This window comes from Lygodium microphyllum, chromosome 27, assembly GCF_053477565.2.
Source record: "Lygodium microphyllum isolate KBCC chromosome 27, Lygodium_microphyllum_v1.1.10, whole genome shotgun sequence".
Lineage (NCBI taxonomy): Eukaryota > Viridiplantae > Streptophyta > Polypodiopsida > Schizaeales > Lygodiaceae > Lygodium > Lygodium microphyllum.
Window position 1 is genome coordinate 26,573,093 of NC_141161.1, and position 24,817 is coordinate 26,597,909.

Genomic DNA, 24,817 nt, shown 5'->3' on the forward strand with positions numbered 1-24,817 from the left:
TGTTGTTTCAATTAGTAATCCACTAGAGGCTAGTAAACAGAGTGTTCTTCACATTATACACTATTAAAACCATCAGATGCTAGTATTACTATGATGATGGCACCACAACATTGCCCAAAAGAATAAGTTTTGATACCTTCAAAATTGAAAATCTTCCCCTCTGTAGTAGTGGACTGAAAGCTGAACTTAGAGACGTTGAAAAGAAGAAAAGAGAAGAAATATTGGCAAGAGAGCCCTCCAGAGACTAAGGCCTTTCTGATTTTGTTCTATTGAGTACACAAAAATTGGGTGGAGCTAACTTCCTAATGATAAATGACACAATCAAGAGGCAACCTCTAGAATGAGTCTAGAGGTACATGAGATGAGAGAAGGCAAAAATCAAAGTTGAGAACAAGCTAGCGGCAGAAGCCTCCTTTGAAGCCCTAGTGTCACTCTTTATAAAAGTCTCCATGGCGAATCAAGGTCCCCCTCCTAGTCAGATCCGTCTTGAAAATATTGATGACAGGCCAATAAATGTAGTCCCCTCGCCCATCTTTAAGAGAGAGTACAATGAAGACCCTGATCTTCATGTAGCTGAGTTCATGGTAATGTGTTTAGCCAACAATGCCAGAACCCTTGAGTATGGTTTGAAAATATTCCCCACCACTTTCAAAGGCATGGTGTTTCAATAGTATGAGAGATAAGCAGCAAGAACTTTTGCCACATGGGACAACCTAAAGTTAGCCTTCCTCATTAAATTCAGGCATGAAGGTTTTGAAGAGCGGATGTGAGAGGAGTTCATGAACTTAAGTCAGCCCTTTGGTGAATAGATGGAGGTATATGTCTCTAGAATGGAATCCATATTGAAGAGATGGACCAACCATCACTTGGATGAAGGCATCCAAAAGGGAGTTTTCCTTAGAGGCCTACAACTAGAAGTTTGTAAGTTTATGGAATTGAGAAAACCAGTTAAACTTGCAAGCTACAATGGAAGGTGCAAGACTGTATGATGAAGTTGAAGCAAGGCTATTGACGACCTCAAGAAGAGGTTTTCCACCCCTACCCTTAGATGCAAACAATGCTATAGTACAATGCACCGAATCCACAGTGGCCATAAACGGAAATACTCCAAATGATGGCCCAACCACAATAACAGTGGTCTCAAAGAGTTCCCCCAATGCGAACTAAATAACAACAGTGGAATCCTACCAACTAGAACCAACAACCTCTAGTCTCAACAAGAGCTCTAAATAAAAATCAAAATAGAGGACCCTTTGGATCAACCCAACCAATCTATGCAATGATTATAGAGGCTTCCTAAAACCCTACTACAAGTACTCTAGGAGAAGAAAAATTGAAGGACTATCTATCCAATTCAGTTTGCAAGCATTAAGGAGTTGATGTATGTGAATACAGAACAACTATAGACGTTGAAGGTGAATACAATCAACATATCCACTCTTGTAGGAGATGGAAGAGATATGATGCAATGTAATAGATGGTGCAAAAAGTGCCATCAAGCGAGACATTTAGCCAGAGAATGTATCCGAAAATGAACTATTCTTGGAGCCTTCTGTTCGTACTATTTAAGAAAGAACCATACAGAGGATATTTGTTCTCTGAAGGAGTTGTATGAAAGAAGGAAGAAAGATGAAGAAGGAAGATTCAACTTGTTGGAATCCAAGATGACTATCCAAGATATCCGACCAAAGAATAGAGAGTTCGGTCCTAATTTCGGCCCAAGGAGGTTTTTCTCTCAAAGTTATAGAGGACGACAGTCTGAGATCAGAGGTGGAGTGTTATAGATGTGGAGAAAAGAGTTATATCTCACCAAACTACCAAAATCCTAGAAGGCCCATGGACTACAAACCCCTTTGTAGCAGATGCAAAGGAGAAGGCCACACTACATTAGACTGTCCTAGTGCAACTCTTGTAAAAGCTACCCCATACCAAACAAAAGGCCCAAGAGTCTATCTCCAACTTGGTGGAATTGAAAGTTGTTGCAATAATATGTGCCAAGAAAAGAGAACCCACAGTTCCAAAAGAGAACATTCCCTTTGCCAAAACAGTAAAGTTCAATCTTCCCAAGGAAAAATAGAACAATACAGAATAAAATGATACAATACAGAGCCATCCACCAGTATAGAAGGTTACAAAGACACTTGCAGAGATAGGACTAGAGGCCCAAGAGATAGAGGATGTTGAAGAATCTCTTGTAGTAGAAGTGTTGATGTTTTCACTTTTGGAAGATAGAGGGAAGATAAAAGTGGGGGTTACCCCATTTTCTAGCCGATTGGAAAAGCCTGTGGATCATCCTATCAAAGAATATAACTTGGTCCAAGACCTAGACACCTTCAAATCAAACCTAACATTTTAACAATTGTTGATATTGTCTCCGAGTTGTTGAAATAAATTCAAAAGCATATTGACCAAAAGAAGAGGCCTAAGGATTGTTTCCTCAACATCAGCTAAGTCCAACAAAAGCCCTAGAGCCTGTGAAAGAAGTGGATATGGCTAACGCCTTTTTGGATCCTGGTACCCCATAGATTGGCATGTGGATTGAAAGATGCTTTATTACAGATGCATTGATTGATAGAGGTTCATCAGTGAACATAATGACATATGTGACAATGAAGGATTTAGGCACGCAAGGAATGCATACTACATAGTGGCTTATTAGATTGGTAGACCAAAGCAGAATCAAACCTTTGGGCATTCTCCCATATGTGAAGACAACCCTCGCAAGAAGAGATTATTGGATGACTTATCTGGTGGTAAAACCAAATTTCTATGGGGCCTCATTATTGGGGTAAAAGGCCCTTAGCCTTGCCCGTGTATAGTGTTCACCCATATTCTTTATTTGTATATATGAGAGTGTGCAATAAGACTGTCATATATTATTCTTGACAGCACCTACATTGTGTGTGCTCTTCTCTCTCGCATCTTTCTCTTCTCCTTCTCCATTGCCATTGCATCCCCTTCAACTAGTATTAGAGCTTTGGATCAGAGCTTGATCGTGGAGCTTGGCCCCAACCCGGCATTACTTTAGCCCGGATTGAAGACCTAGAGCTTGAAGCTTCAATGCCAGCCATGGTTTCTTCCCCCCGAGGTAAGATTTCATCTCCCGCCTCTCTCCAACCCTCATAGGCTCTTTGCAGGTGTTCCTTGGCTTCATTGGGCACCTTGTATGCCCCCATTTGTGCCCTTATCCTCAGCATAACAAGCACGCCCCACAGTAGCAGCTCATTTTTTTTGCGCATGTTTCAAAATTTGGCTCAAAAATCCCATTTTTTCTCATATCTCGAGCATCCGGAACCCGAGTTAGGCAAGGTAAGAGTCTAACTTAGGGTTTTGGCACGCTTTGGACGTGATGGCGATGTCAGATTTTCCAAATTCTGATCATAGCATTTTCTGCAATAAATCAGAGTTGATTTACAGCAAGAAAATGTCATGTTCTTAGCTTATGTGATGCTCCTGAATCTTGGTATTTGATGCCAAGATGCTTTGGGGATGTTACCCAATGTTTTGAGATGCTTTGGGACTTGGCTTGAGCTTTCATAGCTCGATTTATGTAGGGATTTACTGCTATACATTGTTTGGGCAGCAAGGTTTTATTAGGGACGGCTTATGCATAATGCTCTTTGTTGACATTCGGGTATCTTGTTGGATGTATTGATGCTTGGTCATCATGGTTTATGCACGGATATGCTATCTAAGAGCTATTGAGCCTTGATTTGGATGCGAACACTTCGTTGTTGGCTGGGATTTATGCTACCTTGGTTGACAGGTTATTTTACCTCTTTGGTTATGTCTATGGTCTACGGGTGCTCCCGACTACTCCGGATGATATGTTGATGTATTTGGATGAGGCCACTTTGATGTTTATTCTCTCGGATGCTTCTTGAGCAAAGAGTAGAGCTCAATCCTTGGTTCACTGTCATTTTCTTTGCAGCTAGCATTTCACTTGATAAGGTTTATGCCGTGTGCTACCCATAATGGGACTGATATCTAATGTGGATGCTTTTGGGTTTGACTGCAGTATGGCAGATGTTTGGGCTTAAATCAATTTGCATTTGAGAATTTTGTAGAGTAGTTTGCATTTAGTCAGCTTATCACTTACAGAGCTTGGATGCTATTTGGCCCTTAATGCCTCGATTATGGATCTTGGATTTACTTAGATGTAGATACATGTTTGAGCAATGCTTGCTTCATTATCTTGGCAGTTGGTTATTGAGCTTTCATTGCTCATTGATGCTTGGTTCTTTGTGGGTTACTCCTTGATGAGTGGACTTCTTGATTGTGCTTGGGTTTAGCACTTATGGCTTTGTTGCTTCTGTGTTGCCTAGCTTCTATGCTAGTTGGGTTGCTTTTGCCCATACAGGTTAGAGAATAGTTGCTCTTGATGCTTACCCGGCTATGCACTTTGTCTACTATCATGTACTTTACAGAGCCACTTATTTGGATGCTGTTGTACAAATAATTGGGCTTTTCCTCGAGCTTGACCATTGCAAGATCTTATGCTACTTACCAGTCTTGCCTTCCTCTCCAAGAGGAGAGCCCTCAAGGGTGAGAAGATTTATTTGAATGAGGATCTTACTCCAGCACAAATAGCGCATCGCAAAGAACACATGCCCAAGGTATTGGAGGCTTGCAAAGAGGGAAAGTGGGCTGTTTATAGGATGGACGAGTCATCATCACTGACAAAAGGACTTCATGATGGTATGAGGCCCATGAGACACTTCGGATGTCAATATGGAATTGTAATTGAGCGCTATGCTTGGATGCTGGTTACTTTGAAGATAGCTTCCGAAACATAGATATAGCAATGTACACAGAAACACACCAATGTAAAGGTAGCCGACTACCAAACATGTGGGTATACAGGTGGGAAAGTGCATTTTGTCCAGCAGCTAGAAAACCAGGAAGCACTAGGGGTTTCGGAGGTGTGGCCATACTATACCGGGAAGACCTCAAAGGGATAGTGCAAGTAATGAAAAGAGATGATGATGCATGATATTTATGGATTAGGATACATGCAGGAAGACCACAAGATATATTCATTGCAATATGCTACTTTCCTTTTGCAAATTCTACCTATGCCACACGAGATGGATCTTCCTTTGATGTACTTTATGAGGATATCATGAGATATGCTAGCATTGGAGACATATTATTAGTAGGAGATTTCAATGCATGCATTGGAGATAGACAGAGTGACTTTTATATGCATGATAATGCCATGTTCAAAGAGATTGACATAGATGAAGTAGGCCTACACAGGAGAGCCCATGATAAAGAAGTGAGTATCTATGGGACACACCTATTGACTTCGGGAAGTGCACATAGACTAGCCATCTTTAATGGTCTGCCACAATGGTCAGGATTTGACAATTTGACATGTTGGAATCACGAAGGAGAAGCAATACTGTGGACTACTTGATAGGCTCACCAGCATTGATACCAGACATCCAAAACTTTAAGATATCTAAGAGACCAATTGGCATAGCGGCAGATCATACTATTTTGACACTCATGCTCTCTCGTGTACATATGAAACATGAAATACCATGCCTCCCTAAACATCCTAAATACTGCTTTACAGAAGACACCTCACACATCTAGAGTGGTTCTCTCTGCAGACTAGTTTACATGCATTGGACTTGAGTAGATCGTTGGAAGAATGTCATTGATTAGATTGGAGTAGAGAGGGATTATTATGATGGCTAGGATAGCATGGAAAGACCATTGATCATGATGATAGCACGCATGATTAGGAGTAAGTCCTTCACCCCACACCCCATTGTTAGAGCAGAGCTAGGGGCAACATCTATAGTTACGGAGGCCCTCTTTAGGGCAGTGACCTGTTGGCACAGACTATGGGAACTTCCACACCATAGATACTCTAGATTGGAACTAACCTCATCTAGACAACTAGCAGCAGGAGGCGAGAAGAGCTAGGGGCAACATCTATAGTTACGGAGGCCCTCTTTAGGGCAGTGACCTTTTGGCACAGACTATGGGAACTTCCACACCATAGATACTCTAGATTGGAACTAACCTCATCTAGACAACTAGCAGCAGGAGGCGAGAAGAACTGTTGGTTTTCACAGATGGCTATTTGGATGAACTTACATGGTTTGGATATTGACAGTCTTCCAGCTTTGGATTATAGCCTTGAGTGCCCTACACTTTCTCTCAACCGATTAGAGTTGAGTCAGGTGATCAGAGTTGATATCTTAAGGATTGAGATGGCAAGGACATGGATCCATCCACCACTCCCTCTACGATCGAGGATGGAGTTCTATAGGAGTCATTTCTTGTGCCTCTCTGATGATCGTTTCACTCTTCGGCCAGCATATATGGACACCCATATCTCCCATAGTGTACGAGTTGCTATCGTACAGATTCACACCTCCTTACATAGGCTTCAGATGGAAACAGACAGATGGACAAATACCCTAGCAGAGGATAGGACTTGCCAGCTTTGTGGTCAAGAGCCTGAGACGGAGGAGCACTACATATGCAGATGCACAATATACTGTGACATATGAGGACGGTACCATTGTCTCTTCTTTGATGGATTTGGACCCCTTTGGCACGTCATGGAGTACGAGGACTAGAGATGCCTAGGTCTCTTCCTCTTGGAGCTCAAGAGGCACCGAATTGTACTACTGCGAGACAAAATGTCAGCTTACCCCAGAGGGACACAGACAGAGAGCAATGACAGACTTCTTCTATAGAGCCGATCCTATTGACACTACTAGCCTAGCAAAGATAGAGCCACCCCGCCACACACCTTATAGGCCACACCGTGGAGTCACATTGGATAGAGCCATTTCCCTTTGTTAAGCATGACGACCCCGTCTACTAGGATCATGCCTGAGGAGGCCACACCATAGTTGGATTAGAGCCATTATCACGAGACACAGCAGACTCACCACCAGGCATATCAGTGAAGCAGCTAGGGACCGCATCATAGCTGAGATCATGTACAGATCTTGAGACTAGCTACAGCCCATAGTCTCCATCAATCTTGAGGGGGAGTGTTGAGATGGCAAGCTCAACACGTGCGGACATTGATGATGGACCACCTAGTTACATGGGTCCGCATGTCTACACTTAGCATATCAATGGTCTTGTCATTATGATCCTCACATAGTCACTGACTTATCACTTATTATATTTAGTTTATTGCACCTACCTATAGCTAGCATGATTATAGTGCAAGTCAGTTAGTATAGTTAGTTATGGATTGCTTTACTTAGTGGGTCACTTTCCTTTATGTTGTATCTTATCTATACTTTGTGTACATTGTAATGTGTGTGAAAGAAAAAGAAAAAGGAAAAAAGAAAAATCAACAAGAAAATGTTTTGGCCTCCATCTCTGTGCTTGTGTTTTTGATTGAGCTTCCTCTTGTGTGTATGGTGTGTGTTTGGCATAGCAACTCAAGTAAGCGTCCCCACCACATGATTCTTAACAGCAACAATCAGATGCCTTGGGCCCACCAAATCAAAGGATTAAGTTGTATGCCAGCAATGGAACCGTGAAACTAGCCTTGTTGGAGAGGATGGTGAAACATGATCAAGCACTTAATTACAACATTCAAGAAATAAACATAAAATGAAATGCGTACTTTACCATAATATTCTTGGACATTGGACACATTGTTGGCTCTAAAACTGGCACCCCTTGCAGCATTTCTTAAACTTGTATTACAATTAGATGGAGTACAAACTAAGATATCTTTATCTCCTCCGCTGATCCAAAGCCCCTTTGCTGTCACAATCGATCAGCAAGCAATTCAAGCAAATTGCCCCTTGATCTTTACCCAGGACTCGTACAAACTAGACCATAAATTGGCCAATTTATCAGAGATCTCTGATAAATCCTTGAATTTCAGTTGTTGATTTCAGTGTACAATGCATTTGATTGATGGCATGGGTCCAGGGTGGTTGCTAAACCCTAATTTTTGTAGAGAACTAGGGTTTACAGCATAAATCTCATTGCTGTCCACCAATTTTGGTTGAGAAAATCTTCCATTGCTTGAGAAATGGTGAGAGAATGCGGGGGAGAGAAAAAATTCAATTTTAACCCTTTTGACCTTGCCCAAAATTAAATGTGCCCGTCTACAATTTAATTTGCTAGGCCATTTGCAACCCCAAGTGGTCCCTAGCTTTAATTGACCCTTGTACATGCACAAATTAATTAATCATTGCCTAGTCCCCTAGTGTCACTATTGACACTTATTGGCCAATTAATTGTCCTAGGGCCAAATTGACACCAACTGATATATAAAACCCAAGTGTCAGAACTTGCTTCAACTTTTGCCTTTGACATCCACTGCATCCTCGGGTCCTTGGCTTGTTACCATGAAATAACTACCACGTGTATTACATGTGCCTTACTGCATTACACATTTGATTTTCAAATTAATCAAATGTTATTAGCAAGAGCAAAGCATCTTGAAATTTCATATCCCTGTGATAGCTGCCACAAGAGAGAGTGGTTGTTGGATAGCCTCTTGCTCCTTGGGCTGCCCACTGCAGTTTGTATCACACCTAGTGTATATTGGGCCCATTGAGTTTCATTTCACCTTCCTTTCTCTCCTCTCTCCATTCGTGTTATTTTGAGTTCATTTGTTAGTTGCGTTTGCATGCTCTGTGTTTTCTTTGCAAACTATACTATATCCCGTTTTCTTTGCAAACTATACTATATCCCCATAAAAGGGAGATCTTTGCATCATTGATTTGAAGTATCCGAGTCATGCCCTCCTAAGCATGCTAGGAATCAGAGGGCGCACGCTAGGAGGACAGACTAGGAAGCTTCTTCTCCAAAAGTTTAATGGGACTGGATCCAACCGTCCTTGCACTATGTCTTCTGTTGGGAATAAAGGCCTCGTGCCTTTTAAATGTGCTCGGGTGTGAACACACCCTTAGCACTTGTACTCACACATATATATCTATCTAAAAACCTAAAGGTACACACTCGTCATTGTAACTAAAAACATGCTCACTCTCTACTCTGCTCTCTCTCACTTTCTCTGTCTCTCTCATTGCATGTAGAATAGTCTCTCTCTCAATCTCCATGCCTAATCGGTCCCTACAAATTGGTATCAGAGCTGCAGTTGAGGCATTTGTGCCTCGCGGAGTTCGAACAGGAAAGGCGAGTACGAGAGTCATTGACGTGACGTACAAGCAGTGGGTAGCGGCAGACGACAGTTAGTCGTAGCAAGACCAGACTATTACTGAAGACTAGGTGACAGGCTGGAAACCAAGCGACAAGTGTAGAGGCAGTTGACTGGAGTAGGCGTGGACCAGGCGCACGACGGGCAGCAGCTGACGAACACCAGCTGACGCGCAGCGGACAGGACGTCTCCAGCGGGGCGGGACCAGCGGCGGACGCTGATGAGCGCGACTAGTGTGCGGCAACTTTGCAGGCACGATAGGTCACGGACCTGAACAGCCTGTTGACCCGCAATTTTCCTCCCCTTGTTTTTTTTTTTCAAAAACATTTGATTTTACTTTTGCCTTCTCTCCTTCGGGCGTTCGCGCGCGCAAGCACAGTGTGCAGATCTGTGCAAAATTGAGCCGGAAATTCGGGGCTTTTCTCGAATTTGGGATCTCAACACAGAATTGGATTGTCTGCCTCAGAAATTGCAAAGTCAGTGCACATTTGCGCGGAAATTTTGGGGCTTTTCACATTGTAGTGAAATTCTTTCAATTTCACTGAAATTAGTGCACGCAGGGTTTGGAAAATTTGGGGATTTGTCCAGATTTGGTGCAAGCAAGATGCAATAGTGATATTTGTCTTAGAAATTGCGGAAATTTGTGACATTTTGTCCCTGACATTTGGGGCTTTTAATGTACATGCACAAATTGGGCTGAAACTTATCCAATTTCTCGACATTGATGCACATTGGATCCCATGCAATCTGGGGCTTTTGCAGTTTGGGCAAAATTTGTGCAGCATTTGGTCATTTTATTTACATGCAGGTTGAATTCCATGCAATTTGGACATCAACACTTGGTAAAATTTGGGGGTTTTGCTGAAATTGCTCTATTTTGACAAAACTGGCCTGTCTTATGCATGCCAGAGGAAAATGCAGACGTGTGTTTGATGCTTTGAGCCCAAAATTTTGGGGCTTTTGACCGTTTGTGTCAATTTTTATGCCCGTGAGTACATGCACAACAGAAATTGCAGCTGAAATTTTGGGATTCCTCATGTAGTGTGATGCATATGCCCTTGGAACAGCTGTAATCAGTTGGATAATGCTGTAGCACATGGTTTGGTGCTTCTGAAAATTTAATTACAGATCTGAAATCTGTGCTTCTGCATGGTCATTTATTGCTGATTGGTACTTGTTTGTACCTTGGTCACTTGGGTGACAGTTTTGGGCTTGCATTTGCTGGTTTTTTTGTCACATTTGGGCTGAAAATCATGGCTGGCAGCAATGACAGCAGTAATTTGATGCACATAAAGAAGCTTGAAGGCGCACATAACTTTGCAGTTTGGCAAAAGTAGTGCTACAATATCCTGTTACAAAAGAAGCAGGCAAAGCCGATCAAAACCAAAGGAACAAAGCTCGCGAACATGGATTAGGATGATTGGGATGAGTTATATGAGCTTGCACGCTCAACCATAGAGCTATCGATTTTTGATGCCTTGCTCTTCAACATTGAATTCTGCATATGCTATATGGACTAGAATGGAAGAATTGTATGCACAAAAGAGTGCTGCAAGTGAAGTGTATTGGCTGAAAAAGCTTATGGATTTGCATATGAAAGAGGGTACAACAATGTCTACTCAGTTGAGTGAGTTTAACTCCATTTTCAGCTAGTTGGTTGCCTTGAAGTTCATGATTGATGAGGAATTTAAGGCTACTTTCTTGCTTTGCACTCTACCACAGAGTTGGGATACATTCAGGACTGCTATGAGCAATTCTAATGTAATCCTTCTCTATGCTGATGTAGAGAGTGCTCTACTTATGGAAGAGATGAATCGGCATAACAATTCATCCGGTAAGTCTTCCAATGCTTTGTATACTAGGGGCAGATCACAACAAAAGGGCAAATATGATGGCAAGGGATGCAGTAAATCACGTGGCAAAGATGTTGAATGCCATCATTGTGTCAAGAAGAGTCACTTTAAACGTGACTGCTACAAACGGAAGAAAGAGAAAGGAAAAGGCAAGAAGATAGATGGTAGCAAGGAAGAGAAGAAGGACAGTCAGCCTAAGGAGAGTAGTATAAAAATTGAAGAGGTGAATGTAGTCACTCATGAAAGTGACAGTGGGAGTGATGTACTCTTTGTCTCTTTACACTTTGGTGCACAAGCTTTACTTGTAGATACAGATGATGACATGCATACTTGGATTCTTGATTCAGGTGCTTCCTTTCATGTCACCCCTCATTGTGAGTGGTTTTTTGCCTATACAGGGGGTCGATATGGTGTTGTTCATCTTGGGGACAACTATGCATGTGAGATTGCAGGTATTGACAGTGTGCAGTTACAGTTTTAGCATGGCTGTGTCTTTACACTTCAGCATGCACGACATGTACCTTAGCTCAAGAAGAGCTTGATTAGCACAGGGCAGCTAGATGATGATGGTTTTCATATCACCTTTGGTGATGGAAAATGGAAGATCTGTAAGGGATCTAGGGTTATTGCCAGTGGTTACAAGAGTGATACTTTGTATCCACTTCGTGTATCTAGTGTGTGTGTGACCATGTTGTTGCCGTGACGGAGCAGCCAAGCGTTTCTTTGTGGCATGGCCGGTTGGGACACATGAGTCAAACAGGAATGAAAGTGCTTTCTTGTTTGGGTTACTTGCCTTGTCTTCGTTATGCTGATTTTGAGCATTGTGATCATTGCATTTATGGCAAACATGCACAGACGTCACATAAAAAGTCTCTTTCTTTGAAATCTTCTCCTCTAGAGTTAGTACATTCGGATGTATGTCAAATGCTAAGATTATCTTTAGGGGGAAATAAATATTTTGTCACCTTTGTCGATGATGCTACACGGAAGGTATGGGTTTATCCCATTCGTGGTAAGGATGAAGTGCTTGATAAGTTTAAAAACTTCTTGTCATTGGCTGAAAATCAGACAGATAAGACACTTAAGTGTCTTGGCTCTGACAATGGTGGGGAATATGTGTCCAAGGCCTTTCATGCATTTTGTGACAGCAAAGGGATAAAGAGGGAGCTCACTGCCCCTCATAATCCGCCCCAAAATGGAGTTGCAAAATGTATGAATTGGGGACCATACAGGTTAAGGTCCGTACGATGTTGTCTCATGCTGCATTACCCCATGGTTTTTGGGCAGAGGCTGTTATGACAGCCGTTCACTTAATAAATCGGTTACCAAACAGGTCTTTGGGGGAGGGGAGTTTCCCAAGAAGCGTGGTCGAGCAAGCCACCTTCATATGCTTATCTGAAAGTGTTTGGCTGCGAGGCTTTTGTGCACATTCGTAAAGAAAAACACAGCAAACTTGAGCCAAAGTCCTGCAAATGCATTTTCATATGCTCATCTGAAAGTGTTTGGTTGCGAGGCTTTTGTGCGCATTCGTAAAGAAAAATGCAGCAAACTTGAGCCAAAGTCCTGCAAATGCATTTTCTTAGGATATGGTGACGAAGGTGAAATGGGGTATAGACTGTGGGATCCCGAGAAAAGGAAAGTAGTACGCAGCAATGATGCTATCTTCCGGGAAGGTTGCATGTGCAAACAGCCCGAAAAGACTGAGGAGGTCCGTAGGGTTGTATTCCGGGAAGAAATACCTTTTGGACAGCAAAATGTGCCCGTTGTACAGCAGCAAATACCTGCTGTAAATGAACCTGTAAATGCAGGAAACGATGCTGGAAATGATCATCCAGCTATTGCCCATGAAAATGAGCCATTACATGTGCAAGAACAGCTAGGACAACAAGCTGATAATGCTGATTTGCATGCTGAAATGCCAGGATAGCATGCTGAAAATGGAAATCTGCAGGAATAGCTAGCAAACAATGACCATTGGGTTAGGAGATCGTCTAGGGCTATTAGACAACCTGACAGGTTTGTTCGTGGTGCAATTAATGTGGTTAATTATGTCATGTTGACAGACTGTGGTGAGCTGTCTTGCTTCAAGGAAGCAATGGACAGACAGGACAGCAAGAAATGGTATAAAGCCAGGCTGTCAGAGATGGAATCTCTTGAAAAAAATGGCACTTGGGACTTGGTGCAATTGGCTAAAGGGCAGAAAACCTTTCCATTCAAATGGGTTTACAAGATGAAGGTCACTTCTGGTTTCTCACCAAAGTACAAAGCAAGATTGGTTGCAAAGGGGTACAAGCAGGAGCATGGAATTGACTTTGATGAGATTTTCTCTCCTGTAGTCAAGATGATTACATTGAGAACCATTTTGGACTTGGTTGCAGTTGAGGATATGGAGCTTCTACAGATGGATATAAAGATTGCGTTTTTACATGGTGATCTGCATGAAGACATATATATGTAGCAGCTTGAAGGGTTTGTTGAACAAGGGAAGAAAAAAATGGTATGTAAACTCAAAAGGAGTTTGTATGGGCTGAACAAGCACCAAGAGAATGGTATCATAAGTTTGATACATTCATGCAATCCCAAGGCTTTCATAGAAGTCAAGTGAATCACTGCTTGTACACCAAGAAGGCAGTAGATAGCAGCTTGATTATCTTGGTTTTGTATGTTGATGACATGCTGATTGCTAGTAGGGATACTCATGCCTTGGATTCATTGAAGCAAAGTCTTCGTGGCAGCTTTGATATGAAGGATCTTGGTGATGCAAATCACATACTTGGCATGCGAATACTCAGAGATATGAAAGGCTTACTCTATTTATCTCAGTAGGAGTATATCTTCAAAGTTTTGTAGCGTTTCAATATGGAAGGGGGGAAAACAATTGGGGTTCCATTGTCTCCATGTATGAAACTTAGTGCAAAGGACAGCCCTACATCTGATGATGAGAAGGCTGAAATAGCCAAGATACCACATGCTTCAGCGGTTGGCAATTTGATGTATGCTATGGTTGCTAGACGTCCTGACATTGCCTTTGCAGTGGGAGTGGTTAGCAGATACATGGCAACCCCTGGGAAGAAGCATTGGGATGCAGTGAAAGGTATTATGAGATATCTCAAAGGCACAAAGGAGTTGTGCATCTGCTTTGGAAAGCAGAAGGCATCTGTTGTTGGCTTTATGGATGCAGACTATGCTGGTCATGTGGATTGCAGGAAGTCCACTTCTGGGTATGTGTTTACTTTCACAGGAGGAGCAGCCTCTTGGATCTCCAAGCTACAAAAGTGTGTTGCAATGTCTACTGCAAAGGCAGAGTATGTGGGTGCCACCTAATGCATGCAAGGAGGCTTTATGGCTTTCACGTCTGGTAGGAGAGCTTGGCATCTCAGAGTTACCTGTTCTCCATTGTGATAGTTAGAGTGCTATCATGCTAGCACGAAATCCTGTCTTTCATGCAAAGACAAAGCACATACAGGTAAAGTACTACTTCATTAGAGATGTACTTGACAGCAAGAGCATTGAGCTTGTCAAAGTGCATACAGATGATAACCCTGCAAGCCTTCTCATGAAGGGTCTTCCAGCAGAGCGGTTTGCTATGACAGATGATGGGAGTTGGATAGATATATGTATTTCAGCTTTGTACATACCTAGACTTAGCTGATTCTTTTCTCCTCTTAAGGCACATTGCCTTTAGATGGGAGGTTGTTGGGAATAAAGGCCTCGTGCCTTTTAAATGTGCTCGGGTGTGAACACACCCCTAGCACTTGTACTTACACATATATATCTATCTAAAAACCGAAAGGTACACACTCGTCATTGTACCTAAAAATATGCTCACTCTCTACTCTGCTTTCTCTCACTCTCTCTGTCTCTCTCACTGCAGGTAGAACAGTCTCTCTCGATCTCCGTGCCTAATTGGTCCCTACATCTTCATGATATCTCCTTGGCCATTCTACTAATTCTTGCAGCATTATGAGAGTTTAGCATTTGTCAGTCTTGGTGCAGGAACCTCCAAGATTCCAGGAGATTGAAAGGCAGCCTATCACTGGGAATATGCAGGTCAGGGGCAATGATGGCTAAAAATTTGGACAGTGTGCACATATTTAGTGGCTTGCTTGAAAAGCCGGCCCTGCCTGCTCCATGAGGGTTTGGAGAGACACCTACGGTCTTGTAGAGGATGCTATCCTTGCAAGATGATAGGATTTTCGAGGGAATTGGCAAGTTGTAGGCAAGAGATCCATGCTGCTATCCCAGCTGGGTGACCAATCCTTCCCCAACTGAGTAGCTAGTTCCACCTCACCCGATTCCCATGGGGCTGTGGGCAGTGGCTGGGTAGCATAATTCTCCCTAGTTGGTAAGCTAGTTTAGGTCGCTGTTTTTCTCTTTGAGTCACACATTGGCACTTTCTTCATGGCTAAGCAAGATGGCAAGTTGAATTTGGAGAGGGAGAAACAGCTTTAGCTACCCTGAGCAAACCTATCTTGGTGGAGGATCAGGGTTGTAGGGGTGAGAGGAAAACAAGGTGGTTGAACCCTCATATGATCTGGCGATAGCTTTGTGATTTGGGAGGGCAAATCCTTGCATTAGTTGGATTGGGACATGGAGGGCTGTGGTGTTGGGCAGCGTCTTTGGTCACAGAGGTCTCAGCAAGTTCACAGCGTTACTAAGCCTTTGGGGGATGCCTTCTAGAAGTGTCTTTGTGACAGCTGGTGGCCACCTTCCTTTGGCATCATGGCTGCTTGGGAATTGGCAGCTGGTTGACTGCTGTAATCATCTATTTGGCAATTGATATATGGTTTGAGAGAGCACATTCTGTAAGAATTACTGATTTGTCAAGTGATAAAGGGTTTGAAAGAGCACATGCAGTTTGTGTTATGCAGTTGATAAACTCTATGGGAGAGCACACATTGTAATTTTTAGTTCATTGTTGAATGCTGCATCCTACTATTTGATTTGATCTTTGCAGTGTGAGAAATTGAGAACATCTGTAGATTGATCAATAATAAATGAAGCTGCATTAGGAGTTTAAATTTGGTCAGTTGTGTGTTTAGCACTCATTCCTTCTACATGTTGAGTCTCTGAGCTTGTGAGTAGCTGACTCACAAGTGACTTCTTGGCTTGACATTGCAGATGTAAGGTGCATGGATTTGTGTTAGGGCTGACTAACAGAGTAGATATCACTGAATGGGGTTGTCATGTTTTGTGTTTGTCCAAGACAATCATGAAATGTAGCTTGTACTATCTTCTTAGCTAGCTCATGTTGCAGTACAGAGACCATAGCTTGAAGATTTAGGCTTCATGAGTAGAAACAAGGTAGAACTGAAAATGCGCTTTAGGTAATGGAGAAAACAAGTCACCTTTGTTGAATAGGTTCATGGAAACAACACATATTTGGTTATGGATAGTAGTCCACGTAGTTTACTCCTAGATGTTTTGCTGCTCCTACTATTCAACATGTGGATTAGCACAGATTTTGCTACTCTTGCTATTCAACCTATATATCAACATAGATTTTCATTTTTGGGTTCTGCATTCATGTTCTTGTACTCAACTGATCATTATTCCACAGGAGACCTTGCACAATCATTCACGTATATCTGGACCAACAAATGCAGAAGATATTGAGAAAATCAGCAAAGACAATGGTGTCAAAACAGCAAATGCAAAAGGCCATGTAGTTGATATACCTGAGGAGGTTAAAGGGGCACGTGAGCCTCTTTGGAAAAATTGGGGAATGATAGCTGCAATCGCTGTCTACTGCCTCTGGGGGCTCCATGATATGGCATACTCAGAGGTGATGACATATTCCATTGAGTTTATGCGGCTTTACAAGAGTTCTGTTCTGATCATCGAAATTGTTCTACTTTCTAGGTATTTTCACTATGGGCTGTCAGTCCTCAAACATATGGAGGTCTGGGATTCACCACCACTGAAGTTGGTAGTGTCCTTGCAGTAGCTGGTAAGATGAATGAATCTTGACAAGTGACCAGTTTAAGGGTGGCTTGGAAACTTACGAGCTTTCATTTTCTGAAGGAAGTGACTAAAGTTCTATGCTTTCTCTCGTCAAAAGTAAACTTTCATATGCTCCCTGGTGTTCTCATTTTGAAGAGGTTGACACCATGCATGTATGTGCACAACCCAAATCTAAACCATATACTTCCCCATATGCTCATTTTCAAGAGGTTCATACCTTCTTTGCTGATGATGCATGTGTGCCTGTTTCTAATAGCATATGTGTAACTGTTTGGGGCATCTAATACCATGTCTCTAATGTCTACTTTACAGGGGCTGCACTCCTTCTGTTTCAGCTCTTCTTGTTTCCCCGGTTGGCAAAACTGTTTGGAGCTATAAGAATGGCTCGTTGGCCTACTGTAAGTTATTCACAGGGTTCATCATGTCATTCTCCCAAAATTAAGATTTTTATCCATCTTTTCGAATATGGCATTCCTGCTGTTTACGTACACACCATTTATCATGATATTGTCTTTTTGAAAGCACCATCAAGAGTAATGGTTCTTGGGTAAATTTAGTCACTGCATGTTCTTCAAGTAAAGTGTGACTAAGGGCCTACTGTTGTTGCATATTCTCTTCATCATGAAATAGTCATTGTCTAGGCGCTAGCCAGTGATGGATTCTGGAAATCATTTTAAATGGACTGTGCCTAAAAGCTTTGTAACCATGCATTAAGACACTCTAGACCATGCCAAATAATAAACAGATGCAGCATAGCTCAAGCATGAAACATCAGGTAGTCCATACTGCACACTTGCATTCAATCAAGCAAGGAAAATAAATAGATGTATCATGTGTCTTAATGTCGTATTGTATTTGCACCTGGATACCGACCCACAGCCTGTTCTCTCCATGGAAAAATATGCAATTGATTGTGCAATTACTGTATACAGATAAGGTATCAGGGAAAATCACCAAAATTCCCTAAATTTTGTGGAAAAATTATGGAATATTCCTCATATTTTTAACAAATGCAAAATACCCGTCATAGTTGCCCTAGTACTTGTATGAAAAGGTTAATACTATACCATACTACAAGTACCATATCATACGTATTAGTACCATAAGGTACCAATGTAATGGATACTTCTTTATTGGTTTGATCCCCACTTTGGGATGAGTTAAATTCTTCTCATATTATGTTGTTTGAGATTTAAACTACTCTACCCTTTTTTGTCGGAAAAAAAGGGTTTTGAGTAGATTTTAGGAGGGAATAATGAATAAGTCATAGCGTACCTCAAAACAATCTTATGGTACCATTTAGTACCATATTTTATCGTACCATATAGTATCATACTTTTTGTACCTGACAACCATGACCCTTGCATCTTTTGTGCTCAAAACTCTAAAAAATTGCCTAGTCCATCCCTTTCTATATTGAAGGCTGCATTTGTCAGTGTGGGATACCTTTAAAAAGTCCTCATTCTGTCATCTACATCTTATGGAACACAATTATCCTCATAAAAACTTGCAAGTTAATGTGTGTTGAGAAACTCTTGTGAAAATTTCGAGGGGTATGTTGGACAAAATTTAGTTGCATTTTGGCAGGTTTGGCCAAAACAGAGGGGCACAGTGGGGATTTTTATCCAATATGAGGGGTATTTTGGCGAATTTTGAAGCTTAATGGAGATATTGGGTATTTATGCAAAAATAGGGGTATTTTGTGAAGTTCCCCTATATTTTAGGGCCAAGATATGTGCAAGTCAATTGACCTATGCAGGTCGCCATAGTTGCTGATGACCAGCACATGTCGTACTAGTCCTTGACTAGCGCCCTATAAAAAGGGGGAACTCAATAGTGCACGAAGTACCCTCACATGGCAATTGGATGGACATTGGATCTTCTCTCTTCAACACCCATCTTTTCTATCCTCCCAGTGTGAAGTCGACTCCATTCTCTCAGGTCTTGGCAGCCAATCATCTTCTGCGTCCACCATCGGCCTAGGCCTGTTTGTGGCCATGGTTCTAAAAGTTCATTTATTGCACATTGTCTGGGCTCTTAGAATGATTTTTGTGATAGCCAGGGTTGGGGAGAGCCTTCTAGAATAGATTAGGGTAAGATAACTAGTAACAACCATGAGAGTGGGTGAGGGGGGATCCATTTCTTGATAGGGCATCCAACGTGTCCTTCTTTGGCTACACTACTAGATTGGGGAGGAGGATTCAGATGAGCAGGATCAAGGCACAACCAACAACCACCTCCCATTGGCACAGATAGGGCATATTAGACCATTTCTTATTAGACTTTTGGAGGAGACTAGATGAGAGCTTTAGGCCTAGGAAGATCTCTCTCTTCCTGTTGCCTATTAGTTAACAAGAGCTTGATAGTTGGCTCTTGGCTAGGATACGGTAGGCACCCAATGGCATGCTTGAGATGGGTGTGCGGAGCAGAGATCATTGTTGTTGCAACCTGGCAGGGTGTAGCCTGGGACATGGATAGAGGCCCAACATGTGACGGCGGAGGATGTTCAAGGAAGCCTCTCTTTCTCATCGTTGGTCAGCATCTCAGTAGGATCCCCACTCCAGATTACTTGTAGGTATAGTGGACCCAGGGACACTGTACAAATGGGAGCTGATTGCTAGTATTATAGGCTGGTACATTTGGACTGTGAGGTGCAATCATGCTATAGGCCTTCAGGATGTATCCACAGCAGATACTCTTTTGCCAATTTGGAATGAGACCATCCACACTCTACGAGAGATGGGAGATGATATAGGTGGCTCTAAGAGGATGAGGAGGGGAGAGGCATTCTTGCAGAGCTAGGACTCTAGAACAGTTTTGCATGTGGCAACCCAACAAATGGTCTTGCACTATAGCCCACAAGATTAGTTCTCCACACAACCATTATATCTATGATGGATGTACTTAGACACTCTTAGTACCTTGTAGTTTTACCTCAGGGGGATCTCTCCAAGATGTCATTAATAGAATTTTATTTTCCTGAAAAAAAAGACAAGTTTTGACAATATAAGTTGCAGCTTTTGTTTCTCTAAATTCACTCATATGTTGGAGTGTACCTGGGGATCATGTCACTGCCTTTTGAAGGCTGCTGTAAGCCATGAGAAGAAAGAGATGTCATTGGGCTGCCAACTCTTTGACAATTTCCTCCAAAAGGGTTCCTGAAGGATTCTGTGATTCTTTGCTTTGCCCAATGGCTAGACCTGGAAGGCCATCAATCCTCTTTATGCATCAATGAATACTTGGCCATTGTGGCAAAGACCTCAAGGATTATTATTGGAAGGCCAAGGGGGCAGCCACCTCCACTCTCAAGGACTTCCACATCCAGGGGCCAGGGCACAGCCATCCGACATCCTCAAACACCACTCATACAGCTTCTTTTGCATTCCTCAACCTTGATCCTCCACCAAGGTATATCTGAAAATGCATTACCTTCAGTCTCTTTGTCCAGCTGAAGCCTGCCAACACCCGGAGTTGGAAAGAAAGCACCCAGAGCTTCTAGAACCTAGAGTAGCATGCCAAAGGGTGAGAATTGTGGCACCTAATAGGCCTCTCTTGGTCAGCAAAGAGCTGCACATAGGAGTTGCAACTCTGTGTCTGACTGCTGGCTACATATCCCATATCTCCTGATGGAGATTTTTGTTGCAGATTGTTAGTATTGCTGGAGAGTTGTTATCCTTCATACACCTTTCTATGGACGTTTGGGGATGAAGGCTATAGGGGATGTCCATCCAATCTATCTAGTGAAAGACGTATATACCTTTCTCATGTACTTGGATGAGAGGATAGCAGACTTATGATGGAGGAGGCCGACTTGCCAGAGCATGAGGGCTATAGAAGAAAACTGTGCAGAGTAGTAGCTTCTTGTGATCAGAAACAGTGCATCAACCTGGACCCAGCTTGTTGCACTTAAAAGGGATGGAGATTTTGGCCATACCAGAGGAGACCTGCATAGAGACTTTGTGAGTTCCAAGTGAGTAGATTGGGAGACCCCTTCCAACTTCCAGGACAAGGCTTCAAAGTTCAGACAGCCCGGTTGTTTCAATATACTATTATGTTGGAGAGGAGGATTCAGATGAGCAGAATCAGTGTGACCCCTGCTGCCTCTCGGCAATGGTGCAGATGTGCTTATCTTCTAGCCTTTTCTGACAAATTTTTTGGACTGTACTGGAAAACAACCTTACACCAAGGAATATCTGATTATTTGTATAGCTATTGGCGCACAGGAGTCTGGCAGTTGGTAGTTGGAACTTGACTAGGAGCAGAGCCCATTAACATGCTTCAGATGTCACGTAGCAAAGGAGGCTTAGAGGCATTGGATTTGGAATAGGCCTAGGGCTAAGGAGGTCCGAAGGAGAGCACTTGGACAGTTGGACTAGTATTCCATGGTACTCACAGTGAGACGATTGTAACTGGGGGACTTATTGCGTGGGTCACAGAGACAGGACCTGCTTGTGGATATGAGGATTTTCAGGGGAGGATTGCTTACCAGATATCCGAACAGAAGCAGAGAGCTATCCCTGCTCTAGATTTCTTTAGAGTCAGAGTTGACTGCTGATCATTGTCACATAGGGAAGCTCATTAGCAGCATTGTGGCTTTGGAGAGTGAGATGAGTCTGGAGAGAGAGATGCAACATGAGGCTATAAAGTTGCAGCATATTTCTACTTCAGAGGCCCTCACCATAAATGGACAGAGATTGTACATACTCTGATGGTGATTATGACCAGGTTTTTTTTTAATAAAAATCCTTTCAAAAGAAAAGTCTTCACCCACCTGGGCGAGCATGGTCAAATCATGATTTCTACCATGTGGAATTGTGCGGCTCTTGCTTGTGCATGTCAAGGATTTAGGTAGAGAGGTGTTTCTGACATGGATCAGGAAGTTCCAAGAAGTGCCTGTGACTACTGTGTTACTAACAAGCTTTAGGATTCCATCTAGCTCTCATTCTTTCTTTGGATGACTTCCTTGTCTGTAGAGGGAGCGATGGTGGAAAGGATTGGCAAAGGAAGAGACAGGATGAGTGGAGGGGGAAGGGAGAAGTTGGCTGGATTGGGAGGGGTAGGTGAATGTGGGCGCATTGATACCCAGTGTCTTAGTTTCTGTCACATGGAGATTCTTTAAATACAATTTCACTGATGGATAATGTGTTGGGGGTCTGTATCTATGTATGGCCAGTGACACATGGTTTTAACTTGTCAATACTTACTTGTGGGTTGTTCTGCCCTTTTGTTTCTATATACACTATCCATAATACAATTAGGGTGAATTTTTCATGGGGAATCTTGCTCACTATTGGATATGAGTCCCCTTAAGTGTCTTGTAAGAAAGGTATATGCCTTCCTGAGATATTCTTTTGAGTTCACTGCATGCTCTAACATTAAACACCGAGTAAGAGAGTAAATTCTTCTAAGAAATTTTACAAGCAGCTGTTTGTTATCAAGTACTTTATCCGGTTGATTCTCACATACTGCTCTCTGCTTTTTATTGGAATACAGGTCTTTACTATCCCATTAGTTGCAGTTTTTCCATTGATTTCACAGCTCAATGGAACAGTTTTATGGGCTGTTCTCATTTCAGCTGCTGTGCTCAAGAATTTACTTTCGGTAGGCCCCCCCCCTCTCTCTCTCTCTCTCTCTCTCTCTCTCTCTCTCTCTCTCGTTGACATACCTACAATAGACATTTATGCAACTCTCTCTTGTGCAGATTTGCATTGTGACAGGGTCATTTCTCATGATCAACAACTCTGTGGTAAATACTATGCACTCCTTTAGTCACTCTGTATTCACAAAAAAAAGAGAAGTTTGAGGAAATTTCTGGTTTTGAGCATGCTTTCTGTTGTTGCATAATGCATGCTCGGAGTCGTCGTTAATTTGTGCACATGTAGTCTAATACAGTGCATTATACTAGATGAAAGATTAATTCTATATGCTTGTGATACTGAGGAACTAAATTTACTGCTGGTGTATGGTGTATTTAGTGCCTGTTGTGGTCACAGCAACATGGAGCAAGATAGGACCTGAAAGCCTCAAGTCCCTCATGAAATGTGTGCTTTTTAAAAGAATTGTACCATTCTTAGTTGAATGTTTTGTAAGTTGGTCATGTTCACTGCCTGTGTGAAGAAAGACAGTATGGTGAGTCTTATATTTGAATGTCCTATGATGCATTGCTCTCAGTGGTCAGTTATTCAGTCGATTCTTTTTGTCTTAGGTCTTTTGAGTTAACATCCCATGGACGTGATGCAGACCATGGCGCAGCGTGGAGTTGCAAATGGCATCTCGATGAGTGCTATGTCATTGTTCAAGGCTATAGGTCCTGCAAGTGCAGGAGCTTTGTAAGTGGACTTGGTTGAAGTTTTCCTTCTTCAGCTGTCTCTTTTAATTAAACTAGGTTTGAAACTGTGGAGACAGATTTTAGATCATATGATAGCTATTAGGTATTTCACTGCTAAGGGAGCCTGGATGTTTTGTGTTTGCACTGCTTTCATATGAGAGGCTACAGTGGCACTGACATGTTAAGAACATTGACAGGTTTTCATGGGCTCAGGAACGAATTGATGCCTCTTTTCTCCCAGGTGGATTGACATTGAAATGTCATGCTGCATTAGTCAGTATTGGGTCGGAAACTATGAAAATGTCATACTGCATTAGTCAGTACTGGGTGATAATTTATTAAAATGTCATCTGCATTAGTCAGTATTGGATGGGAACATATCAAAACGTCATACTCTGTGAGTCAGTATTGGGTGGGAATTTATTAAAATATCTTACTGCATTAGTCAGTATTAGTGGGGCTGCAGCATGTTTGAGCAGGATAGACTAGTTAGACAAGACAAATAACTCTTATTGTTTTTGCAGGCATGTGGATGGTGTTTTCTATTCTAGACATAGCATGTGTAATCACTCTCATTGCCACTTTTGAGCCTATACTACCACAAACTCTCAATCAGCCCCTTCCTGAGGACACAGTTGAGCTGAAAAGAGAGGAGAAGTTGGAGCGTACTGCCTCATTCGGTTTCTGATGATAGGTATGGGTTGCTGCAAACAGAGGTTTCCTTAGGGAAGGGCATTCATCAGCGGCATACTGACGTAAAGCTTGCAGAACTGGACTGAATCTTCATTGGATGTCCAATTTATGCTCACCATATTGAATCCAAAAGCACATATTGCATCAAAGGATACAATAAGATATATACATATTTAGAATGCCACTAGGGCACTTTGTATCTACTGAGGGAATGTAGGTTGTGAAGCCTAAAAATTGACCATGACTCCAAAGCTTTGAGATAGGCATGTAACACCTTTACCTCTATAAATCTTCACCAGTACTAGAAGAAATGGAACCAATATGTTGGATCTTTTTGGCCTGCTAAGGCTAGGCCATGCCATCTTTTTTTCGGGTGCTGCTGATTGTCTTGCACCTCCGAGGTTATTTTAGAAAAATCAAAATAAAATTTTATCCACAGGCCTTATTGGCAGATTGCCTACAGCAATTTAACATGGAATATGATCGATTTGCCTAAAGCAATTTAATATGGAATATGATAGAATTTATTTCTCCATGTTTTCTGATTTCTCTCTTCCTTAGTTACGCTTTATTCTCTATTTAGATAATTCAGCTCTTGTTTTTTTCATAAAGTTTGTTGGACCAAGAATAATTAGTAGATGTATAAGGGGCCATCTGGCCAGCATGTGAAGGCCAAAAGCACCACTTTAAAAACAACAATTTTCCTAAAACCACTGTTAGGAGACATGGAACTTCTTGAAGCCCATAGAACAGTAAGAATATCTGGTACCATCATGCACAAATAGTGATGGAGTCATGCAAATAACAATCTGTGAT

General features: G+C 42.1%; 1 protein-coding gene across 2 annotated transcripts in view; it reads left to right on the plus strand.

The window, feature by feature from the left end:
• LOC148012158 (protein ZINC INDUCED FACILITATOR-LIKE 1-like) overlaps window positions 1–24,435 on the plus strand; it is a 93,971-nt gene extending 69,536 nt beyond the window's left edge. Inside the window, exons 10-17 of one of the 2 annotated variants that reach the window (XM_087669400.1) lie at window positions 16,577–16,801; window positions 16,879–16,966; window positions 17,293–17,378; window positions 22,474–22,581; window positions 22,682–22,726; window positions 23,221–23,309; window positions 23,506–23,549; window positions 23,833–24,435. In XM_087669400.1, the coding sequence (XP_087525526.1) occupies window positions 16,577–16,801; window positions 16,879–16,966; window positions 17,293–17,378; window positions 22,474–22,581; window positions 22,682–22,726; window positions 23,221–23,309; window positions 23,506–23,549; window positions 23,833–23,996 (849 nt within the window). In that variant the 3' untranslated portion in view covers window positions 23,997–24,435. Of the gene's footprint in view, window positions 1–16,576; window positions 16,802–16,878; window positions 16,967–17,292; window positions 17,379–22,473; window positions 22,582–22,681; window positions 22,727–23,185; window positions 23,310–23,505; window positions 23,550–23,832 lie in introns of those variants that run through there. The other variant, XM_087669402.1, reaches the window with a different exon arrangement.
• The last annotated feature ends 382 nt before the right edge of the window (window positions 24,436–24,817 follow it).